Source organism: Blennius ocellaris (assembly GCF_963422515.1).
Source record: "Blennius ocellaris genome assembly, chromosome: 12".
Taxonomy (NCBI): domain Eukaryota; kingdom Metazoa; phylum Chordata; class Actinopteri; order Blenniiformes; family Blenniidae; genus Blennius; species Blennius ocellaris.
The window spans coordinates 9,481,545-9,508,121 of NC_137661.1; the positions used below are offsets into that span (position 1 = coordinate 9,481,545).

The 26,577-nt window shown below is 40.2% G+C and overlaps 1 protein-coding gene across 1 annotated transcript; it reads left to right on the forward strand.

Moving 5' to 3' along the window:
• On the forward strand, positions 1–26,364 carry jak1 (Janus kinase 1). The gene is made up of 25 exons (XM_080506111.1): positions 1–219; positions 5,526–5,738; positions 6,251–6,374; positions 7,970–8,120; positions 8,554–8,717; positions 9,226–9,494; positions 10,082–10,203; positions 10,280–10,462; positions 10,746–10,903; positions 11,337–11,451; positions 12,337–12,535; positions 14,087–14,196; positions 14,538–14,690; positions 14,886–14,973; positions 15,072–15,199; positions 15,317–15,455; positions 17,132–17,283; positions 17,468–17,618; positions 20,116–20,204; positions 20,437–20,629; positions 21,848–21,972; positions 22,066–22,238; positions 22,566–22,683; positions 23,184–23,294; positions 23,719–26,364. Exons 2-25 carry the CDS (start codon positions 5,537–5,539, stop codon positions 23,836–23,838), a joined length of 3,537 nt encoding a protein of 1,178 aa, XP_080362237.1. The 5' UTR covers positions 1–219; positions 5,526–5,536; the 3' UTR covers positions 23,839–26,364.
• The last annotated feature ends 213 nt before the right edge of the window (positions 26,365–26,577 follow it).

Here is a 26,577-nt window from a genome sequence, read left to right on the forward strand (position 1 = left end):
CTCTCCTCTTGAGCCGTCTGTAGAAATTCATCGAGGAATTCCTTTCTTCCCATTCCATCCCGTTAGGACAACGGACGCAGTTCTCGAGAAGTTCGGGTCTAAACCAGACCACAGACGGTCCTTGTAAAGGTCCCGGGGAGGACCGTCAACTCGGTCCAAACGTCTAATGCTGTAAGCGGAACGGAAGTAACTTGCCAGCTGTCTGGCGACGCTTGCTAGGTGAGTTCACGATCGTTTAGTTTTTTTTTCTTCTTCCCCTTCGGTCAAAAACAGAGCCTATCATCGGGTCCAGTCGATATAAACCACGCCATATTCACTGTTTCATGTGGTTAGTAGGTCGGTAGATAGTGTTAACATGGAAGACCACCAACAGCCAACAAAGCGCTTATGTGAACCACCGTCAGTTTCCAGGATAGCTGCCCAGCTCGACTCAGCTGTGACCTCAGCCAGATGTACACCTCTCGATCCCATTACAAGAAATCCCCCAAACAATTATTAAACGCAATTGCAACGATCAGAGTGAGACGACACAGCAGCACATCAACTAATCATGGTACGGTCCAGTTCCCAGCAGTGCTCGTGATTGTTTATTCATGCAACTTTAAACTTTGACATAATTCACCGATTATAAGCTTTTTGGTGGTCTCTTACTAGTGTAATGGCTTTGACTCATAATACTCGTTGAAATAACGAAAGACTGGATGGAGGTGACGAAGAAGGAAATCATATAGATTCTGTACTTACGCCTTGTATGTTAAGATATTTATTTTGTCCTCGCATTGAAATAAAATGATTAAATTCAAATTATATGCCAACAAGTCGTTTATTACACTTACAAACCAGGCAAATAGTGTCTGTTTTAATTATACAAATGCTATTCTGTATATTTCCTTTGTCATTAGTACATACTGTGCCCCCTTTGTTGGGTTTTGCATTATTTGTCTCTAAAGAACGTGTCAGCTGACAATGTGAGAACTCGATGTGGGTCTTTCTCACAAAAGCCTTTTTTCAGAGATCAGGAACCTAAATGATGGAAAGGAAAATCACCAAAACACTGATAATGAAAGTAAATGATGATTGTTGTTGTACGAAGTCAGCGGAAGATAAGTGGCACATTTTGATGTTCACAGAAGCATGCACCGTAGTAAGTATCCTTTCAGACTCAACATAAACAGATACGTTCTTCCAGAGTAAAAAGAGAAATGTGACCTTACAAACTGCTTGTAAAATTCTAAATAGTTCAATGAAAGACATATGGACCAACACTTGAAGCCCTGATATCATATTTGACTAGTGGCAAGTTTAATTAATTGAATTGAATAGAATTAAATAGCTATACTGCCATCATACATGGGGGCATGCATTGATAACAGGCTAGACTAAAAACGGCAAATAATCAAGTCCAATGTACATAGAAAGCAAAACTACATTAAAAAATATATGCAATCGCAGGCAAGACATTTACAATACAGTGTGGGAGGTAATAAAATCAAATAAAACCCAATAAAGTAGAATAGGTATTCTAAGCAGATTGCAGTTAGCAGCATTTAGATTAAAAAAAACAAACAAACATTAAATGTGACACTGCCTTACTGGTTTGAGCTTCTAAGTCTTGATCTGAGGATCTGAATCTCTTTCCTGATGGCAGAGAATTACTGTGATAAGGATCGCTACTGTTATCCACACATGAGGACATAGAAGTCAATAATGTGCACTTTGAAAATGTTTTACAAAGTGCGATGTAATTTACAGATAAATGTTGATTGTAGCAAATGTAAAACTGATGAGCAGAAATAAGCAGAGCCAAATTCTAACTTGATAATAATGTGAATAATAAATCAATATATTTAGTTATTTTTTAGTTTAGTGAATAGGTACAGGAACAGAAAAATTCCACCTTTTAGTGTTTACTCTGAAACATCAAAGAACTGTACTTTGGCTTATCCTATCAGGTGCAATGGCTTTGCATTTCATGGCACGTGAGATACTATTTAGCACAATTAGCTGAATTGTGATACAAACCACATACAGGTCCAATGGACATTGTGATTATATTTACATTGTCTCCCTAAACTAATGTTTAGCATTTGTAGAATTTATAAATCTGAAAAATAGATTACCGTCTTTACTGAAACCACCAGTGATTGATTAGATGGAACATAAGCAAATAAAGCATTTTGCTGTTGCACAAGCTGTTTACCGTAAATCTGTGACCATTTACTTTTGGACACATTGAAATGGTTTTTGGTACAGAGGGATTGTAGTGATAATTGCGCACATTTTGTAATGGTGAAAAAGCCTGGCAGGACCTTAAAGCAAGAACAAAATTTTTTTTGCAACAACATATCATCAGTAGTGTAAAACTAACCTTTCTCATGGCGATCTAATCCCAGCTCACATTCCCTATTACTGGGTGAACAATCCAACGCTTTATGAGTTCACCTAAATACAAACATCCATGTATCGTTAATGCTGATGAGTCTATGGATAATGGATATGGACGGCTTTGGTAATCACCTCGTTATTTTTTCTAATGAAGGACAAAAAAAAGAAATGCATGATTTCATCGCGTGCTGACAAAATCCGCTATAATGTACTCAGTGATGTGGAGAATTTCTATGCCGCAGAGTTCTGCTGTCTAACAGTTTGTCTGGGATTTTGACCATTTTATGCAGTAAATCACAAACTTGATCAGATGAAAAGCAGACCACTGCTGTGAAGTGACCCTTTTAATATTACTTCTTGTGAAGTTAAAACAGATGTTATTAAAAGTATTCTGCTCCAGTGAAGTACGAAGGGGATGCTTTCGATACAGATCCACAGTCCCTCACTCCACACGATTGATGACGGGCTGAAAATCTCTTCTCAAGAAATTCAACTCTATTCTGTGACTAATGATGACTAACAACACCATCATCAGCCAAGACTTCAGCACCGTGTATTTAATGTGTTTCATTGCCCTCTGACAGCCTTTGTCTTTTACAAAGTCATTGTTGTGATGAGCGATGCTCTTGGGCTGAGTGTTTTGCTTTATGCATGGATTCATGCTCGATCTGGCAAATGAAGTAATTTACATGTTACATGCTTTTATTTTGTTGATTTGTTTTTTTCTGTTTGTTTTTATTGTGAAGCACTGTGAAAGGTTGCTGATTTGTTTCACGATGAGTCATGTATATAACCAATATTTCATGTGGTCCTTTGTGTTTGTAGGATTTATGTGACGTCTTAATACGAAGTAATAGTAGCAAATAAAAAAAGGGATGATGATTTCATTTTACTCGAGAGTTAGTTATTGTGATAAATGACCTTGATGATCCTCTTGAGTATTTCTCTTTTTATACATTCAAACAATATTAATATGTTAAGTAAACAGAAAAAAAATGAAAAGAATACTATATACAAGAAGATAGTTGAAGGTTATGGTGATAATTACTTGAATGTTAAATAAAGGATGTTCTTTATAGATACATTTTTGCCAGTAATGTCATTAAGATACTGGTGTATGTATTAAGGTGTTTTGGGACCAAAATATAGAATTAAATGTGTTGTGTAAGCATATACTTGAGAACCTTCTGTTGAACACCAAAACTTGCATTTCTTTCTACGTATTGCCACACGTTGGAGGTTTATGTAGTTACAATACAATTTGGAGTATGATATATCAAGGTGGCACCTTCCTAATGCTGCAGTTGTGCTCGTAGTCAAACGTCCATCTGATCAACATCTAGTGGATTTTACATGTTTTTGCTGTTGCTTAATAAATGCAAAAAGGTTTAAAAGATTGTGGACTTAGTTGATCATTTGCCTGTCCAAAGAAAGTGAGATTGTCAAAGAATTGATAGTGAAGCAATCCATTGCAATTCTCGATTTTCCACGATGAAGTTGCTTATCCACGTTACTTCACAAACTCAAAAATGGAACTGTGTGCGGTACTTAGTCCAAGTCTGTGTTGGTGAAAGCTGGGAGACACATTTCCAAAATGTGGACCCAGGGGAGCTAAACCCTCATTTCCATTGTACAGAATGTGACAGGACGGGTATTCATGCATCACACCCACTGCAAAAGTTGTGGATGGTACGGGGGGGGGGGGGGGACGGTACCCAAGGGTTGCCGTTGCTTCCGTTGGGGTACCGAGCACCACAGAACCGGTCCGATAAGGAGGAGAACACACAGTGGTCTGCTGATTAGTCAGTGATTTACGTCACTTGTCGAGTCGGCAATATGTAAATAACTCCTCGGCCATATGAATCCTCTGTTGTTGTCATACTCTTTGCGCACAGTGGTGGTTTTGTTAACTTTTTTTCTTCTTTTCTTTTTGCGGCTGCAGACCTGGGGCTGCATCTTCAGCGTTGGCTACTGTTGCATAATTGCGTCACATACCTGCCTCGTTCACAACCCAGCCGACATTCTATCTGGACTCTCGGTGGGTCTGGGTACGCTCTGCTTTACCGTACCATCCCGTCACATTCCGTGCAGTGGAAACGAGGCTTTAGAAATATGTACAGAATGTGAGCCTGAAGTGCGCCTAAACTGCAAAGTGTGGAACTGTCAATTGTACTGCTTTACGTGAAGGCTCCCATATTCTTTTTTTTTTTTTTTTGTCTGCCCTGAATTCAGTCCAAAAGCAAAATTTGAGGGAAGACGTGAGAAGGTTAGGAGACAGAATTGGCATTCACGTTCACACTGCATTTCCCTGCAGTATGAAAGTGAATGCCAATTCAGATTTTCTGCTCCCGAGTGACACTCATCCAACCTGAACGTTGCAAGTCTGACTTTTTCACACCAGAGCCAGACCTTGATCATGTGCGGTACCATTTCGGATACGTGTCGGACATCTTTTCAAACTCCACTGCCGTTTGAACGATCCAGTCGGAAATATGCGACTGCTTCATCTTTGACGTGGGACTGACGAATAAGCACGGGAGGGAGCGGCTCTGCCAACATGTTAAAAACGTCCCTCTGTCCCTTGTCATTTGTCTCGATTTTGTCGGCTCCTGTTGCACAACCGATAGAAAATGGAGCAACGCAAGTTCACCAGTGTTGCCAGATTGGGCAGGTCACCCTCAATTGGGGAGCCAAATTCTCTTATCTTTGTACTTTGTTTATTTAGTGCATTTGTGTTCTCATGACATGTTCTTCATTATTCATCTAATAATTTTTACATGATTTCTACACAGGCTGAGATTTGGGCAAGTTTTTACATGTGGTGTGTGCCTTTTACGTTGTTTGGGCTGGAAACAGTGAGTCATAACTGGCAATCCTGGCGCTGAGCGGCGTGGCATCCATATTTACTTCCGTAAACCGTGTGCTCGGCGTGACACCACGCCGTCTTCTGTGCATGCTCTCGCCCTGGGATCCAATAACGTTCACGCCGCAGTCTGATAGAGGCGGAGTTCAACATGTAGCGTGAACGATCGCGCCCAATAAAATAGGATCGCAGCAAAAAAAAATCTGAATTGTGTAACCTTGGTAACACTGAGGACAAACGCTCACTTTTCTCACTTTTGTTTTTCCTGTCACTTCAGGCACCATCTGAATGCCAACTCTGTGGGTGATGGAGTTGAGCAGGCAAATCTGTTTGAAGATGAGGAGGAACCGGAGGGCCCAGCTCTCCTCCTCTCCTCCTCCCACCTGGGGCCTGGAGATTCATTTTTACCTTCACGATGTGAACCAGCTGCAGTACTTCAAAGGGTGCTACACGGCCGAGGAGCTTTGTGTGGATGCTGCCAAAAAATGCTGTGAGATATGTATTTGTATTTGGCAAAAATCAGGATTTGCTGTCGTCGTTTATTGATATGCATTGTCTGCGTATTTCAACAAATTTTGAATCACACCTGGCAAATATGACCTGAGGCACATTTTGTTGTATCTACATGTATCATGGTTACATGGACATCACATAGAGGTCTAAAAAGCATAAAAATGTATATCACTTTTCAACTCATTATTCACTATACTCACTATATCTTAAAAAAAACCTACTTATTATCAACTAATTACCATTGATGGTTATTACAATGTCCTATTGTTTGAAGGAGTGAGAAACGTTCTTTCCACAAGTTTTTTCTATTACAGATCACAAAAAAAGAACATGATATCAAGATTCATCTGGTGGAGCATGTAGATTTTTATATTTATTCTTCTTTTGAGTCCTCCTTTTGGATGAATTGTAAATAGCAAGCTTACCAGTGTAAAGATTCCTTTAATAATCCTATTGATCCCTTTTCTTTTTTCGTCTTCCGCCTCTCAGCAATCTCCCCTTTGTGCCACAACCTATTTGCTCTGTACAATGAGGCAACCTGCACCTGGTACCCACCCAACTATGAGTTCAAGATCACAGACGACACGAGCATCAAGTTGCATTATCGGATGAGGTAAGAGTGATGCCACAGTGGCGTGTTACTAATTTGACTCAATATTACAATTGTATCATGAATTTTCTTACAGGATAAGCTCTGACAAAATTTGCAGGGCAATGATCCTGAGTGTGTCACTTCGAATATAATATCAGGTCAATGATGTGTCTTTAAGTGAACACTAATTTGTAGCTTTATAGATCTCAGCTATGCTTTAGCAGTCATGATTTTGTATTTCCTTGAGCTTTCGTGTTGATATATTTTGTAGTTCCAATTTCATTTTTGGGAAGGTACTTTTAAGAGGAAGTAACTTAGAAAACAGACGCGGCGAAAGCTTCGAGTAAAGCTGAACTGACTTTGAAAACTGGCATTTGGTTTGAAAATGATTCAGGAAGTTGTGACATTTTGGTCATGAATGGTTTCAATTTTAGTCACTCAATCAGTCAGACTTGTATTTGTTAGTCTTTCCTTTGTGTTGGGATCAGACTCGATAAAAGCAAAACAATTAAAGGAAAAGTGGTATAGAATATTTCAGACAATGCTATGAAGTCAATAAAACCTGATCTGATAAAACATATAACGAGAGACTTGACTTGTATAAGGTTCCTATTAGGAAAACTATAAGCAATGTTACTTTACATCAGTTCGAAAGATACTTTTTTATGCAAGCCAATGCAGTTGGGTAGCATTTCATGCAAAGCTGGGAATGTATGACGAAAACTGTCAGTTACACTTCCTCATTCGTTGTGCTTTGCTTCAGCAGTAAATTCTAGAGATAATATTTGGTACAGTGTCTTTGTTCTGTAATTGCCTTTGTGTACTGTATTGCAGAAAAACAATTAGGAATTAATAACCCACTAAAGTGGCGCCTACGACTATTCTAAGCATTTTAGCAGTGACATATGCAGTTTCGTGCAATTGCTCTTTATTGATGGTCTTAATATTGTGAGGACGAGTTTTGGCTGCTATCCACTGACCATGCATGCCACTGAAATGCATCGGTCAGCTGAACAAAAATGCTTGACATAACAGAACACAGGAAAAGGGGTCCAAAGCTAAAAGGAAAAAAAAGAAAAGAAAGGAAAACAGGTGAGACCCAGAGCTGGCATTCCTACCAGCCGTGTGATTTTTGCTTGGAAAAAGTCCAAATGAGCCTTACAATACGTGGAATTGGAGAAAACACACATCATTCACCAACATTTTACATGGTAACAATTGCATTCAATACCACAACGTGAGACATTTACATACTTCCTGTAAGTGTTCAGGCTCAGGTATACGCTAAAGGTTGGGTAAGAACAGTGTTTGAACTATTGGTTTAATTTTCTATTTTCAGCTACTGCAAGAGCACACGACTTGTGCAGCAGAATGCACGCCATAGCTCAGAATTCAGCTTATTTTTAAACTTTAAATTTGGTCTAGCAGACAGCATGTTGATGTAATACTCATAGCTGAGGCCTAATACATTTTCATTTTTTTTTTTTTTTTTAAGTTTGTGAAACTCAATCAAGGTATTTAGGATCAGAATAATTTCATGTAAATAATAGATTATTGTTAAAAAATCCACATAGACTGCATCAGCTAAATTACTCTGTCTGCTTTTTTTCTGTCAGGTTTTATTTCAGAAACTGGCATGGCACTACTGAAGGAGAGTCTCCGGTTTGGAGACATTGCATCAGTAAACTCAGAGGTCAGAGCCCACAGAAAATACCAGAAGGGACGCCACTGCTGGACGCTGCTTCCCTAAGCTATCTGTTTTTCCAGGTGTGTGCTTAAGGTTTCTTCGATTATCTACAATAAGCCTTCAGTTCCAAGGGGCGTCTTCATCTCAGTCATTGAGACCGAATTTGTATAGATCACAGAAAAACCTGTCAATGGACAATTATTGTTGAATGTTTTAGAATTAGAAGTTATTTAATATGACAATCATATATATATAGTCACAGTTGACTTGTAAACCAGGAAGAAATATAGCGGCATGGGGGCCAACATTAAGATTAAAATACATAGAATCCCCCTTTTATCTTCAGTAACACCCAAAGCTTATCATTAGTGGTTGCTTGCTTCAAATAATCATCACGTTGACATTTCCCAACTGCCAACATCATAATTTTTTTTCCTCAGCTTTTTTTTTTTTTTTTTTTCTGTGTTTGGTTTGATTTTCCACTTAGGCTTCTAATATATCTTTGTTTTTCAGGGCCAGCATGACTTTCAGACAGGCATAGTTCCACTGAGGACATCCCAGTCAGAGGCTGAACAACACGAGATAGAAAATGAATGTTTGGGCATGGCTGTGCTTGCTATCACTCACCACACCATGGCCTTCGAGATGCCCCCAGCCACCGTCTCACGTGAAAACAGGTAACTTACACAGTCAAATGACATAACGACGTATAGGAATATACATTAACAACGTGACCTGTGGTGATGATTTTAGAATGAGGAATAGATTTGTCATTGATGTGCATGATCTCCCGAGTTACTTGCACATCGAGTCGCACAGAAAAGAGTGTAATTTCCCTCAAGCACACATGTTCATATACTACATGAAATACATTGTTGATGAGTTCAGTTCAGGATCAGAATTACTACCAGAGACTCTGTTTTACTGGCACTGTCTAATTAATGTTATTCTGTTGATGGATACCTTGCAAAACCTTCTTCAGAACTTGAGTATAGTGAGTGGCAATATTTCTAGTCGGTTCAACGGCAGTTATCATACAACTATTCTACCGTCCTCTTGTCCTTCACCCCATAATCATCCCAACATTTAAAGGATAGAGTAACCTACTTATAACAATAAGGTAGCACTTGAAGGTTTTAAAGAATGAAATGAACTTTGTCTGTCTGTCTGTCTTAATCCCAACAGCTACAAGCGGTTCATCCCGGAGATGCTGAACCGCAACATCAAGCAGCGCAACTTTCTGACACGCATCCGCATCAATAATGTGTTCAAGAAGTTTCTCAGTGAATTCAACACTGGCACTGTCAAGGACAGCAACATCACACCGTACGACCTAAAGATCAAGTACTTGGCCACACTGGAGGGCCTCACTTGTAACCTGGGCACTGAGCTTTTTGAGCCCACCTCCTTCAGTGTCAGGCAAGACGGAGACGTTTGCAACGGCGGCTACTCTAGTGAGTTTTGTAGAACATTATGTGTAGCAAAATTAATCTGTTGGCGTTGACGGAATAATAATTGAAGAGAAATCAGTCCAAAAAATAATATATGTGGGGAGACATGAACTGAGATAACCACTGGTTGTTTGTGCTCTTGCAGTATTTTAAACAATTACATTGAAGTATTGTGGTTTTGGGAAGGTGTTTAGTTTTGTATTTGACATGTACAGTGCCTGTGCTGCCCCACCCACAGTTCTTTGCACTTTATTAATTTCAAAATGTAAACTTTTGGTCTTTGCATTTGGTTAAAATAACAAAAAATCACAAGTGAAAGCCATATTAACTCACTTGTCACAGAGTTCAAACCAAGATGACGAGTGTCCACAACTTTTTTTTTTTTAAACTTCAAGCACCAATATGTAATCTGAGTGATTCCTTATCATTGATAATATTACAGTTAGCCATAGTTCTAATGATATTTCCTTTATATTAACAGTGCAGCTAATAACAACATATGCCAAGTTTCACAATCATTATCAAAACTATATGTACAATATTTCATCTCTGTGTAACTGCTGCATTACAATGATTGCATGCTATTACAGGTTACTACAATCAGAGTCAGAGCCAGAGCCAGAGCCAAAGTCAGAACATGGAAACGAGCCATGACATGCAGGTCCTTGTTACTGGCACCATTGGCATTTCCTGGAGGAGTAAACCCTCTGTGGTAAGTAAAACTGTCTTTGGGCAAACTTAACTATTTTTTCCACATGATCTGAATGTAAATCTCATCTACCAAACAGTTGCCTGTGATCGCCAAAGAGAAGAACAAGTCAAAGAAGAACAAACTGGATGGAAAGCAGAAAAATGACAGGAATAAAGAACAAAACAAAGGCTGGGTGGTGTTCTGTGACTTCCATGAGATCACACACACTGTCATCAAAGAGACGACGGTCACAATCTACAAACAAGACAACAAAAAGATGGTGAGATGGACTTGGAGGCACATCCAACAGAAGTGTTGGGTCTGTGGAACTGGGAATTGCATGTTCCGATATCCTTCAATTCGTTTTTTTGATGACCCTATATATTATTTTGAAAATGTGTCTTGTGCAACTTTGATATTTTGGATATTAACTCTGGATATTTTTTGTATCCAAGCATTTATTGTTAAACCTGGTTATGATTTTGAATATTCCTCATTCACGCTTCAGGTATGCTGTCTTACTCCTAACCTCCATTCTTTTCACTGTTTTCCACACTTTTCAGGAGATGCAAATGGCTTCTCGGCCTGAGGCCCTGTCTTTTGCAGCCCTTGTGGATGGTTACTTCCGACTCACGGTGGATGCCCATCACTACCTGTGCAAGGAGGTTGCTCCAGCTTCAGTGGTCCACAACATTGAAAATGGGTGCCATGGACCTATTTGGTATGTTACTGTCTTAATTTAGTTAACTGTACATATTTGTGTACCTCTGGGTGGTTGCAGTTCTATTTACATTAAAACACATCTCTTAAAGATCTTTATCTGTATTTGTTTAATATACCCTGATACCCTTCCACAGCCCCTTTTGCAGAGATCATATATTGATTAGTTGCAGTAACTTTTGTTTATTTGGTGGTTTTTTTCTACAACTTTGCTTTAGAAATAGGAATATGAGGAATAGGAATATTCTAAATTAGATGAATGTATGATGATGTATTCATCTAAAAATTTAGATGAATACATGTGGGATTGTGTTGTGAAGCATCTGTATCACACAGATGTTACAAACTGAATAGGGCTACAAAATTAAGTTTACTAGTCGGATGCTAGAAGAGATACAAGTGTTATTTTGATCAGATTTCTTTCCTTTCTTCAGTACGGAGTATGCTATACACAAGCTGCGACAGGAGGGCAATGAGGAGGGAACTTACGTCCTGCGCTGGAGCTGTACTGACTTTCAGTATATTATCATCACTGTGGTCTGCAACGAGGTATTGTAGCTATTCTTTTGGGCATAGAAGTTACATCCAAACCAATACAAGTATGGTACACATTTGATTAATTATTTGTCATAACCTTTATCTCCATTTGTGTTTTACATATTAAAATGTTTCTGTAGGGATTTAACCTTTGATAATTATATTGATCAAAAGCATTTTCACAGAAAAAACAGAATGGTAAAAATAGTTTGCACTCAAATTCTAGTAATTTCAGTGAGAGAGGACAGACCCTATTGACAATTTTCTCATTGGTAAGACTGAAAGACACACATCAGGAGTCAATTCTGCAACCACACCCCATCCACATGTCAAGTTTTTACAGGCCTTTCCAATACAAAACAGTTTTGGTTAGAAAAAAAATAAAACACTTGCAAGATGTTCTACTGTCAAAACAGATCAGTGCTGGGAACAAGGAATATGGTAGAAATTAAGTTCTTATTACGAGTTGTACTGGTTTACCTTTGTTTGCTCATCAGTTGATATGATGTTACATCACAAGGCGGCGAGATCAAGACAAGTCAGTGCTGTTTTGTGAGTCAGCTTGAGAAGAAACACACTTATGATGTGTACTCAACATGCACGTTTACTTTTCCACTCTCCAAGATGGCCCACCGCATTTTAGCTATCCTATGTATAACGTGCATGGTGATGCATGTGTGTCTTGTGGCTACCATTTATTCCAATCCATTTCAGGAGAATAATTATTTTATATTATTATTATTATTATTATATCTGTATAGATTGTAGAATAAGTTTTGTACAAATGTTGGTGATTAAAACCGTTTGATTGACCTGACTGTTGTACAGAGCATTAATGAACATAAATAAGTTCCCTATTTGGGGATCTCATTAAACTCTTTTTCATCCTTCTTCCAGATGGATTTGAGGGAGTCTCGTCAGGTACATCAGTACAAGAACTTCCAGATTGAGGTGACCCCCAATGGCTTCCGCCTGTATGGCACAGAAACATTGCGGCCGACTCTGAAGGAGCTGCTGAAGCACCTGGAGGGTCAGAATCTTCGCACGGACAACCTCCAGTTTCAGCTGCTTCGCTGGTGCCCTCCTCAGCCAAGAGGTGACTTACTCTAATTGAAATCAGTGACAATAACACATAAGCAGCAGATAGTACACAGTGTCAGATGCACATTAGTTGTTGTAAAGCTAAGCTAAATGAGGCAATGACAGGGATAATGGTTCATCTGATGTGTATAGCATACAACGCTTTTAGTGCATGTATGCTTGAAAATAATGGTTGTGTATTTGATTTGCCAAGATCCAGTTACTGAGGGAATGGCCCATAACATTTGCTCTGTTAATTGACAATTAGATGAGATTTAAGTGCAACAGCCTGTTGATGATTCCAGCCCATATAAATCAAGTAGGAAAAGACAGTGTCCTCATACGCGTTTGAGTCCTGGGTTGTTCTGAGTGCATCGGGGCCAAGGGCTGCTAAAGGAAACAAAGCTGGCATGAACAACCTACATGTGTGTTTTTTCTGTGTACTTGCGTCTGTGAAATGGTGTCAGAGAGGAAGAGAGTTGTAAATGTGGGTTTCCGGGGCCATGCGAGCACTCTTCTGTTTACTTCACTCAGGGAAAGGTAGAGAATTGTATTCATGTGAGCATAGAAGTGTCTCGCTGTTTATATTCTTGCTACGGCTTCTGTGGGATTGATCATTATCATGATGTTTCTGGTTAGTGTTGGGTGTGGATATGCTTTTGAAAATTATGGACTGGAGTGCTGTATTGTAGTTGATATATTATTTTTACTGCATGTTTACTCAAACAGTTGCAGACTTGTTTACAAAGTTTAAAGAAACATCTTGGAGAAAGAAAACGTCTTACTTTGTTTTCATTAAATGAATAATTTATAAGCGTTTCAGAGTATAAGTTACATTCCGCGAAATTAACAACTGTACGTGTGAATGCGCGGTGGTGCAGTATTACGTGGATTGAATCCGGTTTGGCCTTATATTCAGTGGTAGGTGTGGGTTGCATGTTTTGTTTTTGGTTTGCATGGAAACCCAGATTGCATATTTTAGAGTGGCGCTGCGAACGCTCTTTGATGGGATGCTTTTGGGGCACATATGTCTTTATTTCGCTGAAACCGCAGTTTGCTCCTTTTGTAACATCAGACACAGACTTTTGGTGTCGTAACAGACACAAAGAAACAGTTGCGCTTCATCCTCCCACACACCACACTGCCACAAAAAGCAAAAAACACAATTCAGTATGGTTCACAGAACTGCACGTACCTGTTCATATTTTTGTCTCAATGACGTCATCAACTATGCACCATGTAAACATTGTTTTGTTCAATGTCGAGAGTGCTAATGCAAGTTTGTACAACTGTGCACCTCTGCTTTTCTTTGGTGCTTTAAAGGTTATATTTACAGGTTTCGTTTCTTTGACCATTATTTTTTTCAATTGTCTGAGTGGATTGGAGACTCAAACCAGTCAACACTTTCAACAGTAACAGTCACATGACAATAACACATGGGACACCGACTTAACACGGAAACATTTCAAAATGTTTTCCCACGCGCAAATGGAAAACTTTTACAGTTTATTGTAACTTGTTTATAGTAACTTGTGTTAAAAAGAAAGGTCTGTGTTTGTTTTTACAGAGGTGTCGAACCTCCTGGTGGTCACGAAGGAGAGAGCTCCAGCACCTCAGACACCAATACAGGAGAGTCAACTCAGCTTCCATCGCATTCTCAAAGAGGAAATTGAACAGGTACATTGCTTTCATGCCTCATATGTTACAGGCTCGTAAAGCTGTTCTAAAATAGGGGAAGTGACCCCTGTGGTGCCAGTAATAATCTGGTATATGGTAATATATTACATGATCATTGATGCCCCTTAAAAACTTTTGTTCTTGATTGCAGGTTCTGTTTTTTTTTTTATTATTATTATTTCTAGTTACTGTGGATATTCCAATTCACATTACTATATTGGTGTGTAACTACAATTGTGGAAAAACAAACACTTTTGAAAGAAAAAATGAACAGAAGCTCATCCTCGTCTCAGTGCAAATACTAAATGTTACCGTTTAATGTACTACTTTCTCCTGATCAGGAGGAGCACCTCGGCCTGGGCACAAAAACTAACATCTACTCAGGCACTCTGAGAGTGAAGAGTGAGGAGGACGAGGATGTGGGTTACTCCTCCTTCCAGGAGGTCAAAGTGGTCCTGAAGGTCCTGGGTTCCGGACACAGGGATATCTCCTTGGTGAGACATGAACGTATAAATGCATCCCTGTACACCACTTTCTTTAATGAGCTTGTCATGAGACTGCATCTGACTTCTTTAATATCTAACCATGCTGAAAGCTTCTACTTGACAGCTGATAGGTGTTGCAAGGTCAAATGACAGTGTCTCTGTAGCCTGCAGTTTGTAACGAATCGTCTTTGTCTCTGTCGACAGGCCTTCTTTGAAACGGCGAGTATGATGCGACAAGTGTCCCATAAACACATCGTGCTGCTTTATGGCGTGTGTGTCCGCCATCAGGAGAGTAAGTACATATTAACAGCTGCAAGGATACAAATATTTATGAAGATATGGTACCGTTGCTGATTTTTTTTCACTTCACTTGTCTCTGTGCATTACAAGATATCATGGTGGAGGAGTTTGTCCAACTTGGACCACTGGATTTGTTCATGAGGAGACAGCAGAGTCCACTCAGCACGCCCTGGAAGTTCCAGGTGGCCAAGCAGCTGGCCTCGGCCCTCAGCTACTTGGTAAATACTTGCAACATTCATTAACATAACATGAATATACATGTGTTTGACTTTGATCCCCAAATGTTTTTTGTTTTTTTTTGTTTGGGGTGTATTTTCTTTTTAACATTTCTTTAGGAGGACAAAAAGCTCGTCCATGGCTTTGTTTGCGCGAAGAACATACTCCTGGCCAGAGACGGACTTGATACCGATGAGGGGGGGCCCTTCATCAAGCTCAGTGACCCAGGGATACCAATCACTGTGCTCACCAGAGAGGGTAAGCACAAGACAGGACTAATAGTACGACTCAAAATGTTCCAACATAGGTCTGAATATTTTACATTCATTTTCACTTTCTTTATTGGTCTGCAGTATTGACTTCACTGAATAAAGGACTATTAAGTGGAAGTTTTGGAATTAAACACTAAACATTCAAAGGCTAAAGTTACATGCATCCTATGGTCACAGTAGTAGACATTGATATTGATTAGCTATGACTTCAACAGTCTTACTTCAGCATTTACAAAATATGATACAAGCTTAAAACCCTGATTAGTTTAAATATTGTTTACTTTCTCTTCATGCGGAAAAATGGCACCTCGATGAGAAAAAAAAAAAAAAAGATAATTTCCAATCAAGAGATTGTGATTCGCATGAATCATATTTGTTGCATAATCAATAAACAACCCAGCCATCACGTTTCCGTTTCACTGTTTAATTTGCTTTGTGAAATGGTTATCTGGCCTCGGAAAGACAACACAATAACATTTCTCTCATTGCACATCCTATGAACGGCTGCCCCATGTTTCCATGAGAGCTACAAGTTTACAAGTTGGGCGGTATCACTGTACAGATGGATCGGCAACCACAGAACAGACTGGAAATGTTTTCATACCAGTGTCCATCGCTGCATGTCCCTCGGGTCGCTGCTCGCTCGCTTCTCGTTCCCAGAACTCTTTCACATTTCTTATTCTGTCTCCATTTTGCTTCCAGTTATATATTGATGTTCTTTTACATAGATTTGATTGAACGTAGTGCATAGAGTGCTCAGAAACCCACTGGGAGCACTCTTCCCTGTTTCCCAGCAATCCCCAATCGCTTTACTCAAGCCCAAATCTATTCTTCTCTTTTGCTTGTTTTTTTTTTTCTCTCTCTCCCTTTTGTCCCGACACGCAATTATCTAATTCCTTGTTCTCCTTTCGCTCTCCGTTCAAGTCCCTGACAGTTTCCGTCTCCTTTTTACTTTCCCCACATCTGATACGATAGCTCAGTGGAGCAAAAATGGCAGCAATGGAGGTCGGCCTGTCGGTTAGCCTATCCTTCACTCAGTGATTTATTTCTGTTTAACAGTTGTAGAGTCTTTTCAGCTGCTTGGCCCATCAGTGTGTTTATTTAGCTGAAGTATCTATGGTCTGCCTGACCAATGTTACCTTCTGGGGCACCACCAAAAAAAAAAGGTTAGAACCTGAGATAGAAACACATATGAAGAAATCCCCCTTCAAGGCCAAACAACATTGAAATAAACTTAAAATATAAGAGGAGACGGAAAATAAAATGCTGAAATTTATAAGATTTAAATATGATGAAAAAGATTAAATTGCTTCCATGTCCGATCAAGCTTTTTTAGGAATTATCTATATAATCTTTTATGGTCATATGTAGTTTTACATTTCTCGAAGGTCAGTTAAACACGTTATTTATGTTTATTTTAAAGCTTAAGTCAGTCTTTCAGCCACAGTTATAATTTAAGAAACATTACCATCATCACATCTAAAGTTAACAATGTTCGTCTTTGAAGTTACCGCTTGTTTCTGTTAATCTATCACTCACTATCAAATGATTTTCTGAAGCGTCTGCATGCAATATTCTACTCCTCTCCCATGAGGTTGAATTAAGTTATGATGACTTGAAAATGTGTTGCGCTGACTTGTGTTGTTTTATTTGTGTCCACAGAGTGTGTGCACCGTATCCCCTGGATTGCCCCGGAGTGTGTGAAGAGTGTGTCATCCTTGAGCGTTGCGGCTGACAAATGGGGATTTGGTACCACCCTGTGGGAGATCTGTTACGATGGAGAGGTCCCTCTTAAAGAGAAGAAGCTCACAGAGGTGTGGTGCACAGACATTGAAACTTTTTGTGAATGAAGCCTGCCATTTTTTTCACTTCCTTCGTTTTCTTTACAATATTTCGAATTCTGAGATCACCTGTGTCCAGGAAACACTCAAGCTGTTCTTATCAGTTTGTATTCTTCTCACCGGCCGTGCATTTGCATTCGTGTCTTTTTCTGAGCAGAAGGAACGGTTTTATGAAACCGAATGTCAACTGGCCACCCCAGACTGCAGAGAGCTGGCTGAACTCATGACCCACTGCATGAACTACGATCCCAAAAACAGACCTTTTTTCAGGGCCATCGTCAGAGACATTGACGACCTAGAGGAGAAAAGTATGTATGCAGTCTAATTTATGCACTTTAAATTATACTGTGTGTGGTGTAGTAGCAAGTTTACGCATAACCTCTAAAACCTCAAGGAGCATCTGGAAGCAGTTTTATTGCATGTCTGGTATTCGTTGGAATTTAAATGTAATTTAACTTAGAACGTAGATTTTTGTAACACTACCAGACTCCAAACATGCAGATGTTCACAATGTAAAACCTTGCTGACTGTTGCATTATAACAATAGTCTTGATGCATGATTTGTTTCTCATGGAGTTGTAGGGATTTCTTACCTCATAAGGATCACTATTTATGTTTTGGTTGGCTATCGATATAATGATTAATAATTATCAATGATAGTTATTAATTATGTTATTGAAATTTAATCTGATCTGTATCAGATACCTCGAAGCACCACCTGTCTTAACAGGAAATGATAACCAATTCAGTTATATCAGTCTCATAAGATATACTAAACAGTTAATCAGGAATTTGAATTAATAGTTAAATTAATTACAGAATTAACAGTAAAGATTGAAGGATTTCTTGACACAGAAGAGGTCTACATGTCATTCACCTTTGTGTACATTAATAACACAGCAAGTATGATTCCAAAAATTCTATTTATTTACAATGAAAACAAATAAACACAGATTCTAACTACCTATATACAGGTGTGTGTGTTTGTGTGGAGAGAGAGAGAAAGAGAGAGAGAGCGGTGGAGGGAATGTGTGTGTGAGACGTGTGATGGAACTACAAAACAAGATGGCGGATCACAAGAAATTACATTCAAATGGAGGTCATCAGAGAGCAGGAGGTCTGTCTTGGGTCTTGACCATGTGCTGGGAGAACAATGGAACATGAAAGCTAGCCTTAGCGTCTGCTTCCAGTGTGTCTCTGCTAAAGGACCATTTCTAGAATGAGTTTATGTGAATGAGACTTGTTTTGTAAAACGTCAGGAGTCATCAGATGGTGTTCGGTTATGGTGTGATGTTGTCTTTGATGTCATATGTGTAGGATTGTGAGTTAACAAGTTAGTAAAGCAAAGATTAGCATGCAGACCCTGTGTCTGTGGCAGAGCTAACAGTGGTTTACAAGTTGATAACGACTCCTAATATCATTATCAAAAGAACTCAATCACTGTAACAGAATCAACACATCTTCATAAAAGTTAAACAGTTCTATCATAGCATCAGGTTTAACTAATCTCAGGTAAAGCCCAGTTGTTGTTACCTCTTCCTTGAAGGAGTTCAGTTGTTGTCCTGGCTGGAGGGAAGCTGGTATCTTCTCTTGTCGTTAGCACCTCCTGCTAACTGTGGTTGGCTGGTTCTGCAGGCTGAGGAGAAGATGAAGAAGTTGATGTTTCAGGAGCTGTCCTTCTTTGCAGCTCCTGGTTGTTCATTTGTTCAGACTGAGGAACTGGTCGCTCAGGTCTGTGATGGTTTTCCATCACATGGTTAAGGAAAACAAAGAAGTTCCGTGAGGCGTCGTTTTCCCAGTCCCGTCCTGGAGAAACTGGTTGGTTTTCCTTGGTTGATGGGAGATCAGACTCTGGGCGCTGGTCTCCGGGTCCTGGGAAGGTCTGACCCTCGTGGTCGGGGCAGCAGAGGAGTTGAGGAGTGAAGGCTTCTGGTGGCAGGCCTCTGGTGTGAGCTGTATGCTAACGCTGGGTGAGCTGCCTCCAGCAACCCACCTACTCGGGGTCGACTCGCTGCAAGAGACTCTCTGAGACTGGTTTTGCAGGCTTTTTCTTGAAAGTTTGTGGATTCGAAGGTGTCGAATCCTGAGAGCTTCAACCAGTCAGTGACTGGCTGAGTGCATGGGGGAAACGTCTTTTCAGCAGAAAGCGGGGGAGGATCTGCTGTGGCAAAAGGTCCCCCCCCACTGGGTGTGATGTTCAACCACATTCCTGCGTCCAAATTTATATGTCATGACTGTGTATCGTGACAAATGAAAATTGTCTTTCCCTAGAAATGAACAAACTTTCTGTGGTCTTGTGAGATCCCAACACAGTGTATAAACAGGAGCTTCATAAAGAGAGTTGTTTACTCTGTTTTTCATGAGGAAGTTCACTGGGTGCACTATCACTGCTCTGCCCCTCTGTGAGGCCCCATAGCAACCTTGTTTACCATGTTCTCCACCTGCTGGACCACATGTGATATTGCAGATTGTCCTTCTCTAATCTTTACTACCACGTTGATCTTATTATTTTGAACTATCCCAATATCTATAATGTTATTTCACCTCCATATCAGTTTTTGAGGAGTTGCACCTAAAAAGCAAAAGCTAAGAGAATGACTTGTTTGCACTCTCAATTGTCCTTTTGCTCAGTAAACATATTTAATGGAAGCCAGATAAACTAAGCAGTTGGGTCATTTACTGAAAATACAAGACAAGACTTTGACACCGTCGGCTACGATTGACTAATTTATGCTTCTTACATTTTGAATGAAACAGAATCCGCGCAGCCTGCTCAGCTGATCTGTTTCTGTCTCTGTCTTTCAGACCCGTCTATCAAGCCTAAAAGTCCAATAGGAGTGGACCCAACGATGTTTGAGAAAAGATTCCTGAGGAGGATCAGAGAACTAGGAGAGGTAACACACACTACTGAGTTTGTGCTGTTTTGTTTGTCTAAACATTTCTCTTTTTAGATGTCGACCTGTTTATATTAATGAATAAACTAGCTTTCAAAACAACTTGACTTCCTACGAGGCAGATGGCAGATATTATTTAGTATTTTTATGTTACGCAACACATATGGGATTAGAATGGAAAAGACCACCTTTTCATGCATTTTGTTCATTCCATGCCATATTCTTCTTGCAGGGCCATTTTGGTAAAGTTGAGCTGTGCCGCTACGATCCTCGGGGAGACAGAACGGGCGAGCTGGTGGCAGTGAAGTCGCTGAAGCCAGAGACCCGCGACGAGCAGAGCAACAACCTCTCCAGAGAGATCGACATCTTGAAGGCACTCTACCACGAAAACATCGTCAAGTACAAGGGCATTTGCCAAGAAGAGGGTAAGATCAAATGCAAACAGAGAAATTGGCATAAATGGTAATGCTGGCATGGTGGATGAACGCAGGCTTTATGATGCCTGACAATATTTTCCCTGAATTGAATGTTTGATGCTTGGTTTAAAAAAAAGCCACGTGTCCCATTCATGTACCAACAGAAGAAACCACTTAATTGGTGCCAAACCATCAAGGTCAAACATGACTGCATAACAATTGAGCTGTTTACCTTTTTTCTCAACATATGGCTGCGATTACTCTCCAGTAAGCTAAAATTGACTTGTCCTTCCTCCTTTTACATTAAGAACTAATTACTGATGACAAAGGTTTCAGCTTGCACTGGGTGATTTGATCCAGCTGTCATATATTTTTTCATATGTTTTGCGTGACTTAAGGCCCATCTATCCGCAATGTCCTGTCAAATCTTGTACGATTATGCGTCATCCGGTACGTGTCCACGGAAGGTACAGAGGCCTAGCAAACGGTTTGCACAGTATTGCTAATGTGCAAACAGCAAAATGAACAAGAATGACGATCTCTTCAAGGAAGGTTTGTGCTGATCGAGGGAACTCCACGACATTAAGTCGCCTGCGTGTCAGGACAAAGGTTTAACAAGTCGGGAGGATCGCTGATCCTCTATATGACAATATCTTAAATCACACTGCACTCTGTACTACTGAATGTATTGTGCAGCAGCCATACCAACGTAAGAGACGCATGGGAGTATGAAGGCTGTGACGCATGTTTGAAATGCACGTGGCCTTGAGAAAAATTTTAACTTCAAATGTGGTTTATCAAACTGTGTTGATCAGAATAATATGCAGAAACATTGAGAGCAGTGAGAGTTGTCCAGTGACCCCATCATTTTTCTGTGTAGCTTCATTGCAGAAATGTTATGATAAATTTGAGGAACAAACTGCAAACAGTTTGCATTTGTACATTTACTTGAGTGATTTCTCCTCCCTTACATGATTTGATTTAATTCAGGCCTAAATCATAACTTGTATGAGAGAAGCATACTATTAGCAGTTGCAGTCAATGCAGCTCATGTCCCATTTATCAGTCTTACCAGAAGTGATACAACAAGGGGGAAAAAAGGATCCAACAGAGGAGATGCTGTCCCTCTTAGAACATTGGTTGATCTCTGTATTTGTGATAAAGTTACTCGGTGCATAAATAAACAACATAATGTGCCTAAATGTGTTTGTCTCAATGCGTTTCCAGGTGGTCAGGCCATCAAGCTGATAATGGAGTATCTCCCACTGGGCAGTTTGAAAGAGTATCTTCCCAGACACAAAGGCAAGACCAGCCTCAGCGACCTGCTCAGCTACTCTATCCAGATATGCAAGGTAACACTTCTTCTTCTGACCGAGCTTCTGTGTCATAGTTGAGTCACTTTGAAGGTTATTTATTTATTTATTTATTTATTCTTGTAAATTTAGGGGATGGATTACTTGGGATCTCGAAACTACATCCACCGAGATCTGGCTGCCCGTAACGTGCTGGTGGAGAACGAGGCGACAGTCAAGATCGGAGATTTCGGCCTTACCAAGAGCATCAAAGACAATGAGGGTTACTACACTGTCAAAGACGACCATGACAGTCCGGTTTTCTGGTGAGTCAGAAGGTCCTTCAGACTGCCATTTGTCACACAACATAGTTGAAGTCTTCAATTCTAAAAGGGACACTTTGCTGTATGAAAACTGTCTGTCCACTTCTTCCTTCACAGTCTTGTAATAAATTGGCTGTCGTCAGTTGACATTGACCTCTGCGGTGAATTTAAAAGAGCAGAGTGAAGTCGTGAACATGTTGGCAAAAGACGTGGAAGCATCAGTGTGACTGTGCTGCATTGCTCTTTGTGTGGATGAGCAAAGTGTTCATGTGACAAAAGACTTCAAACCAGTAGAAATCACTCTCGTTTGTTTGTTTGTTTGTTTTTCAGGTATGCTCCAGAGTGTCTGACTCTCTGCAAGTTTTACCTCGCCTCAGACGTTTGGTCGTTTGGGGTGACGATGTATGAGCTCATCGCTTACTGCGACTCCTCCAAGAGCCCCATGACGGTCAGTGTGCGCTCTCCTCTTTTATTTTCACCGTCACACAAGCATTTACTTTTAGTAGATCCATGAAGCTTATCTGAGAAATGTATACCAACACACACGGCGGCAGCATCATGCACATTGTCACCTGTATGTAGCAGATGGTGTTGATCTTTAGCCTGAGCGGCAGATGACCGATCCCGCCAGGAGCTTTCCCAAGTGTTGCCTGTGCCAGCGCTCAGCGCTCAGTTCATCAGAATGACCTTCACTTTACATCAGGCTTTTCGCTGTCTCCGTCAATCAGGCTGGCTTGTCACTTTTATTGAAGAGGAGTTACAAAAATTGCTTTTCACATGAAACATTAGATGAATATGAATTAAAAAAAACAAAAAACGGTCCAAATGTGGTTCCAGCTCTTTAGTGTGCTTTTCAGTTGCATGTCAGTATTTCACACATGAAATAAAGTGGGTGTCGAACAGCTGTGTCGAGTCATTTGTGACCAATCCTCGTCTTCATCCGCACAGCGCTTCTCCGATATGATTGGTCGGACCCAGGGTCAGATGACGATCGTCCGATTGGTGAAGGCCTTACAGGAAGGAAAGAGGCTGCCGCGTTTTGAGGGATGCCCCGAGCCGGTGAGGAATCTTGTCACGAGCATCACACAACCACCAGCAAGTGGTGGTTTTTGAGAATTTTATTCTGTTACTATTTGTGTTGCAACAGCTGCGGTCTTCCTATGAGAGCTTGTACGACGCCTGCACACATTTCGACAGTTTTTTAAGACACGGCAACCTTTGGCTCGATGTCACCGTAAACTGAATTAGTCACACTTTCAAAATGCAGCTTCATTTCCAGTTTAAATGTGGAATGAGTGCTACCGTCTCAGCTGCTCATCTCATGAGGCTCCTCTCAAATGTTGCACAATTTAAAAGTGAAGTCTTTCAAACAGTTTACAATTTATTCCCAAGAATCATTGTTACAAAGAAAATGTGGGCCTTGCTTTTTGTTTCGGTTGCGGTCCTTTCCGCCTGCAGGCTAACACAGTTTGTGTGTTGACAGGTCTATGAGCTGATGCGACGGTGCTGGGAGCAGGCGCCTGACAGGAGGATCACCTTCAAGCGACTGATCGAGGAGCTGAGCACCATGCAGCAGCAGCTCCAGCCACAGAACGACTTCTAAACCTGCAGAGGGTCTAAGATGAAGCCCACTCTTCATGCAGACACGGGGAGAAGAAGACAGACTGCCCCCCCCCCCCCCATCACCTCCCCCGAAACATACACATCTACTCTGCTTGTGCAGCTTCCCTAGACTGAGAGACGTGCAAAGCCACTCTGTGTCACACACATAATATCTCCCTTCCGGAACCACAGCAAAAAAAAAAAAAAACACTTCATGTTATTCAAAATATGTATCTGTTGTGCAAAAAGTCATTTGTTTTTACTACCAGTCGTATTGGAAACATTTACATGTCTGCACTTTGAAAAATGTCAAAGTCAAGAGGACTTATGTTGTTATTGTTTTCAGACCAGTGTTCCCCAACCTTTTCACGCCACGAACCGGTTTTAAACGGCCTCGTTTTTACAGTCAGGCACGGCGGCGATGACGCCAAATGATCCAGTCCGCTGCCCGGCGGTTTGGGGACTCCTGCTTTAGACCAGATTCTATTTCTACGGCTTGTGCAGCTCTCGCTGATGGACATAGAACAGACAAGAGTCCCCCCCCCCCCCCCACCCCCAAAAAAAACAGTGTTCATCACTCAGTCCCTTTGTGGCCTTTCTGTGACGATGTCCAGTGAATCTTCACTAAATGGTGTTAGAACCTGCTTGGCTGGAGGCCAGATGAGAAGCAGACATCATCACCGAAGACAAGCTGGTGCATTTTGATTAATAGGCTCTTGTCTATTTTTTATTTTTTTTCCACTGTCAGTGATGAGCGCCTGGATTTGGAGTTTATGGTGCTGCTGAGATGTGACGTTAAATTAGAGCAAATAATCAGCTCGCCGGATCTTTTCACTGTGCCGTGGTTTACTGAGTTTGACCAGTTTCATTGTTCTAAAACTAACTGAAAAAGCTTCACACTTTTTTTTTTTTTGTCAGAAGTTTTTATGTTGTTTCTTTATTTTTACTGAAGGCATTTTTTTTTTTTTGAGATCTTGCAGAAAACTGTGACAGCCATTTTTCAAATATATGTCAGAGAATGTTATGGACCAATTCACTCAAAACATAGCTGCATGTTGGATTGTTTTTCTGTGAAGGAGCTGCAGACGTCCTGCTCTCTGGGATGTTTTTCTTGTGATATACTAATGCAGAGAAGTATTATTGTGCAGCAGCTGTGCCTGCATCTTGTAATCACAGCGGGAACTTGAGCTGCGAGGTTCTGTGAACGACACACGAGGGCAGTGTCACGTCGTTTCTCTCTCTCTCTTTTGTCATCCATCTTCAACTTCAGGTTTCATCAGAGCCGCATATATACTGTATCTTTAGATATACTCAATAGTGCAAGAGCCGAACGCTTCAGATTGTACATGGAAGCATTTTAGATGGAACATAGCTGGATGTGAGGAAGAACTTGTTTTTTTTTCCTGCTCTTTATTTTTTAATCCATGCAAATGATTGTTTTCAATGGCATGGAAGATATGTCTTTTTCATTTGACCTTTGTAATCCTCTAATATTCCAGAAAATGTATAAAACTGCATTTATCTATGTGTATGTCATAATAGAGCAGGTAGTTTTTAATTCCTGTTTTCAACCCACCTGCAAGAGTTCAGATAGGAAATCTCGCCGAGTCACACGTTTCCACGACTTCACAAAATGGCCAGTTTTACTCCATGAAACTGTGAACGTTGGTAGAAAGACGAGGAAAGGACGAACACCGGGACAAGAATGCGCTTCAGTCCACATTTTATTTAGGAATGTAAAAGACAATTCCTTCTGCTCTAAATAAGAGAAAAGAAATATATATTTTTCAAAAAAAAAAAAAAAAAGGTAAGACAAGAGTTTGACTCGTGGAAAGTGATTATCCTTAGATACACAATGAAAAAATAAATAAAATCAATGTTCGCTGTGTACTGTCTGTCAATCTAAATGCAATTTTATTCTTCATAACTACTGAAACAGTTTGTTCTATATATTAAAGTTGTAAAGAGGCATGCTAAAATTGCTCTAGAAATACTTTATTCACAGTAAAACAATATCAATGTTAGTGTAATATAAAATTTTGCAAAATCTACAGTATATTTTAATCCCAAAAAAAAACAAAAAAAATCCACATACCTGAAAAGCCAAAGCTTGTTTACAAAGCAAGAAGCACAGCAAAATCTAAATATATCTACAGCCAGCAGTAAAATGTGTCCTTAAAATCAGAAATACTTTAGTATTGCAAAGCTTTGTGATCAACACGCACACAAAACACACGCAGTCATTCACTATTGCAAAGTCCAGCTTCATCGCTGACCTTGTGTAATATGCAAGATACATACTGGTGCAATGGCAACACTCTGAAGCTGACAGGAAGCTTCGTTTACACAAGAGAGAGAAGAAAAAAAAAAGTTTGTCTGAATCCACTCAGCTGTGTGCTAATCCCAAACACACAAACAAATAAAAACCCACAACTCTTACTACACAAGATATTCTGCTCTTATGTAAACGCTTGAAAAGAAAGAAAACCAACTGCATTTCCACACCAATATCATCGTAAAATTAACTAAATACAAAAAATATAAATAAAGCTGCATTTGCACAGTTTGTTCTGAACTCTGAGGTGCAAACCACAGCCGGCTCACACCACAGGTCCAGACCGTCGGTGTCGGAGAGCATCTCTCAGCTCAACGTGTGTGCATGCAGACTTTGTTTGTGCTGTTCATTTCTGGGGGGGGGGTTGAGATTAACACCCCTCCCCCCCACTTATTGTGTACAATC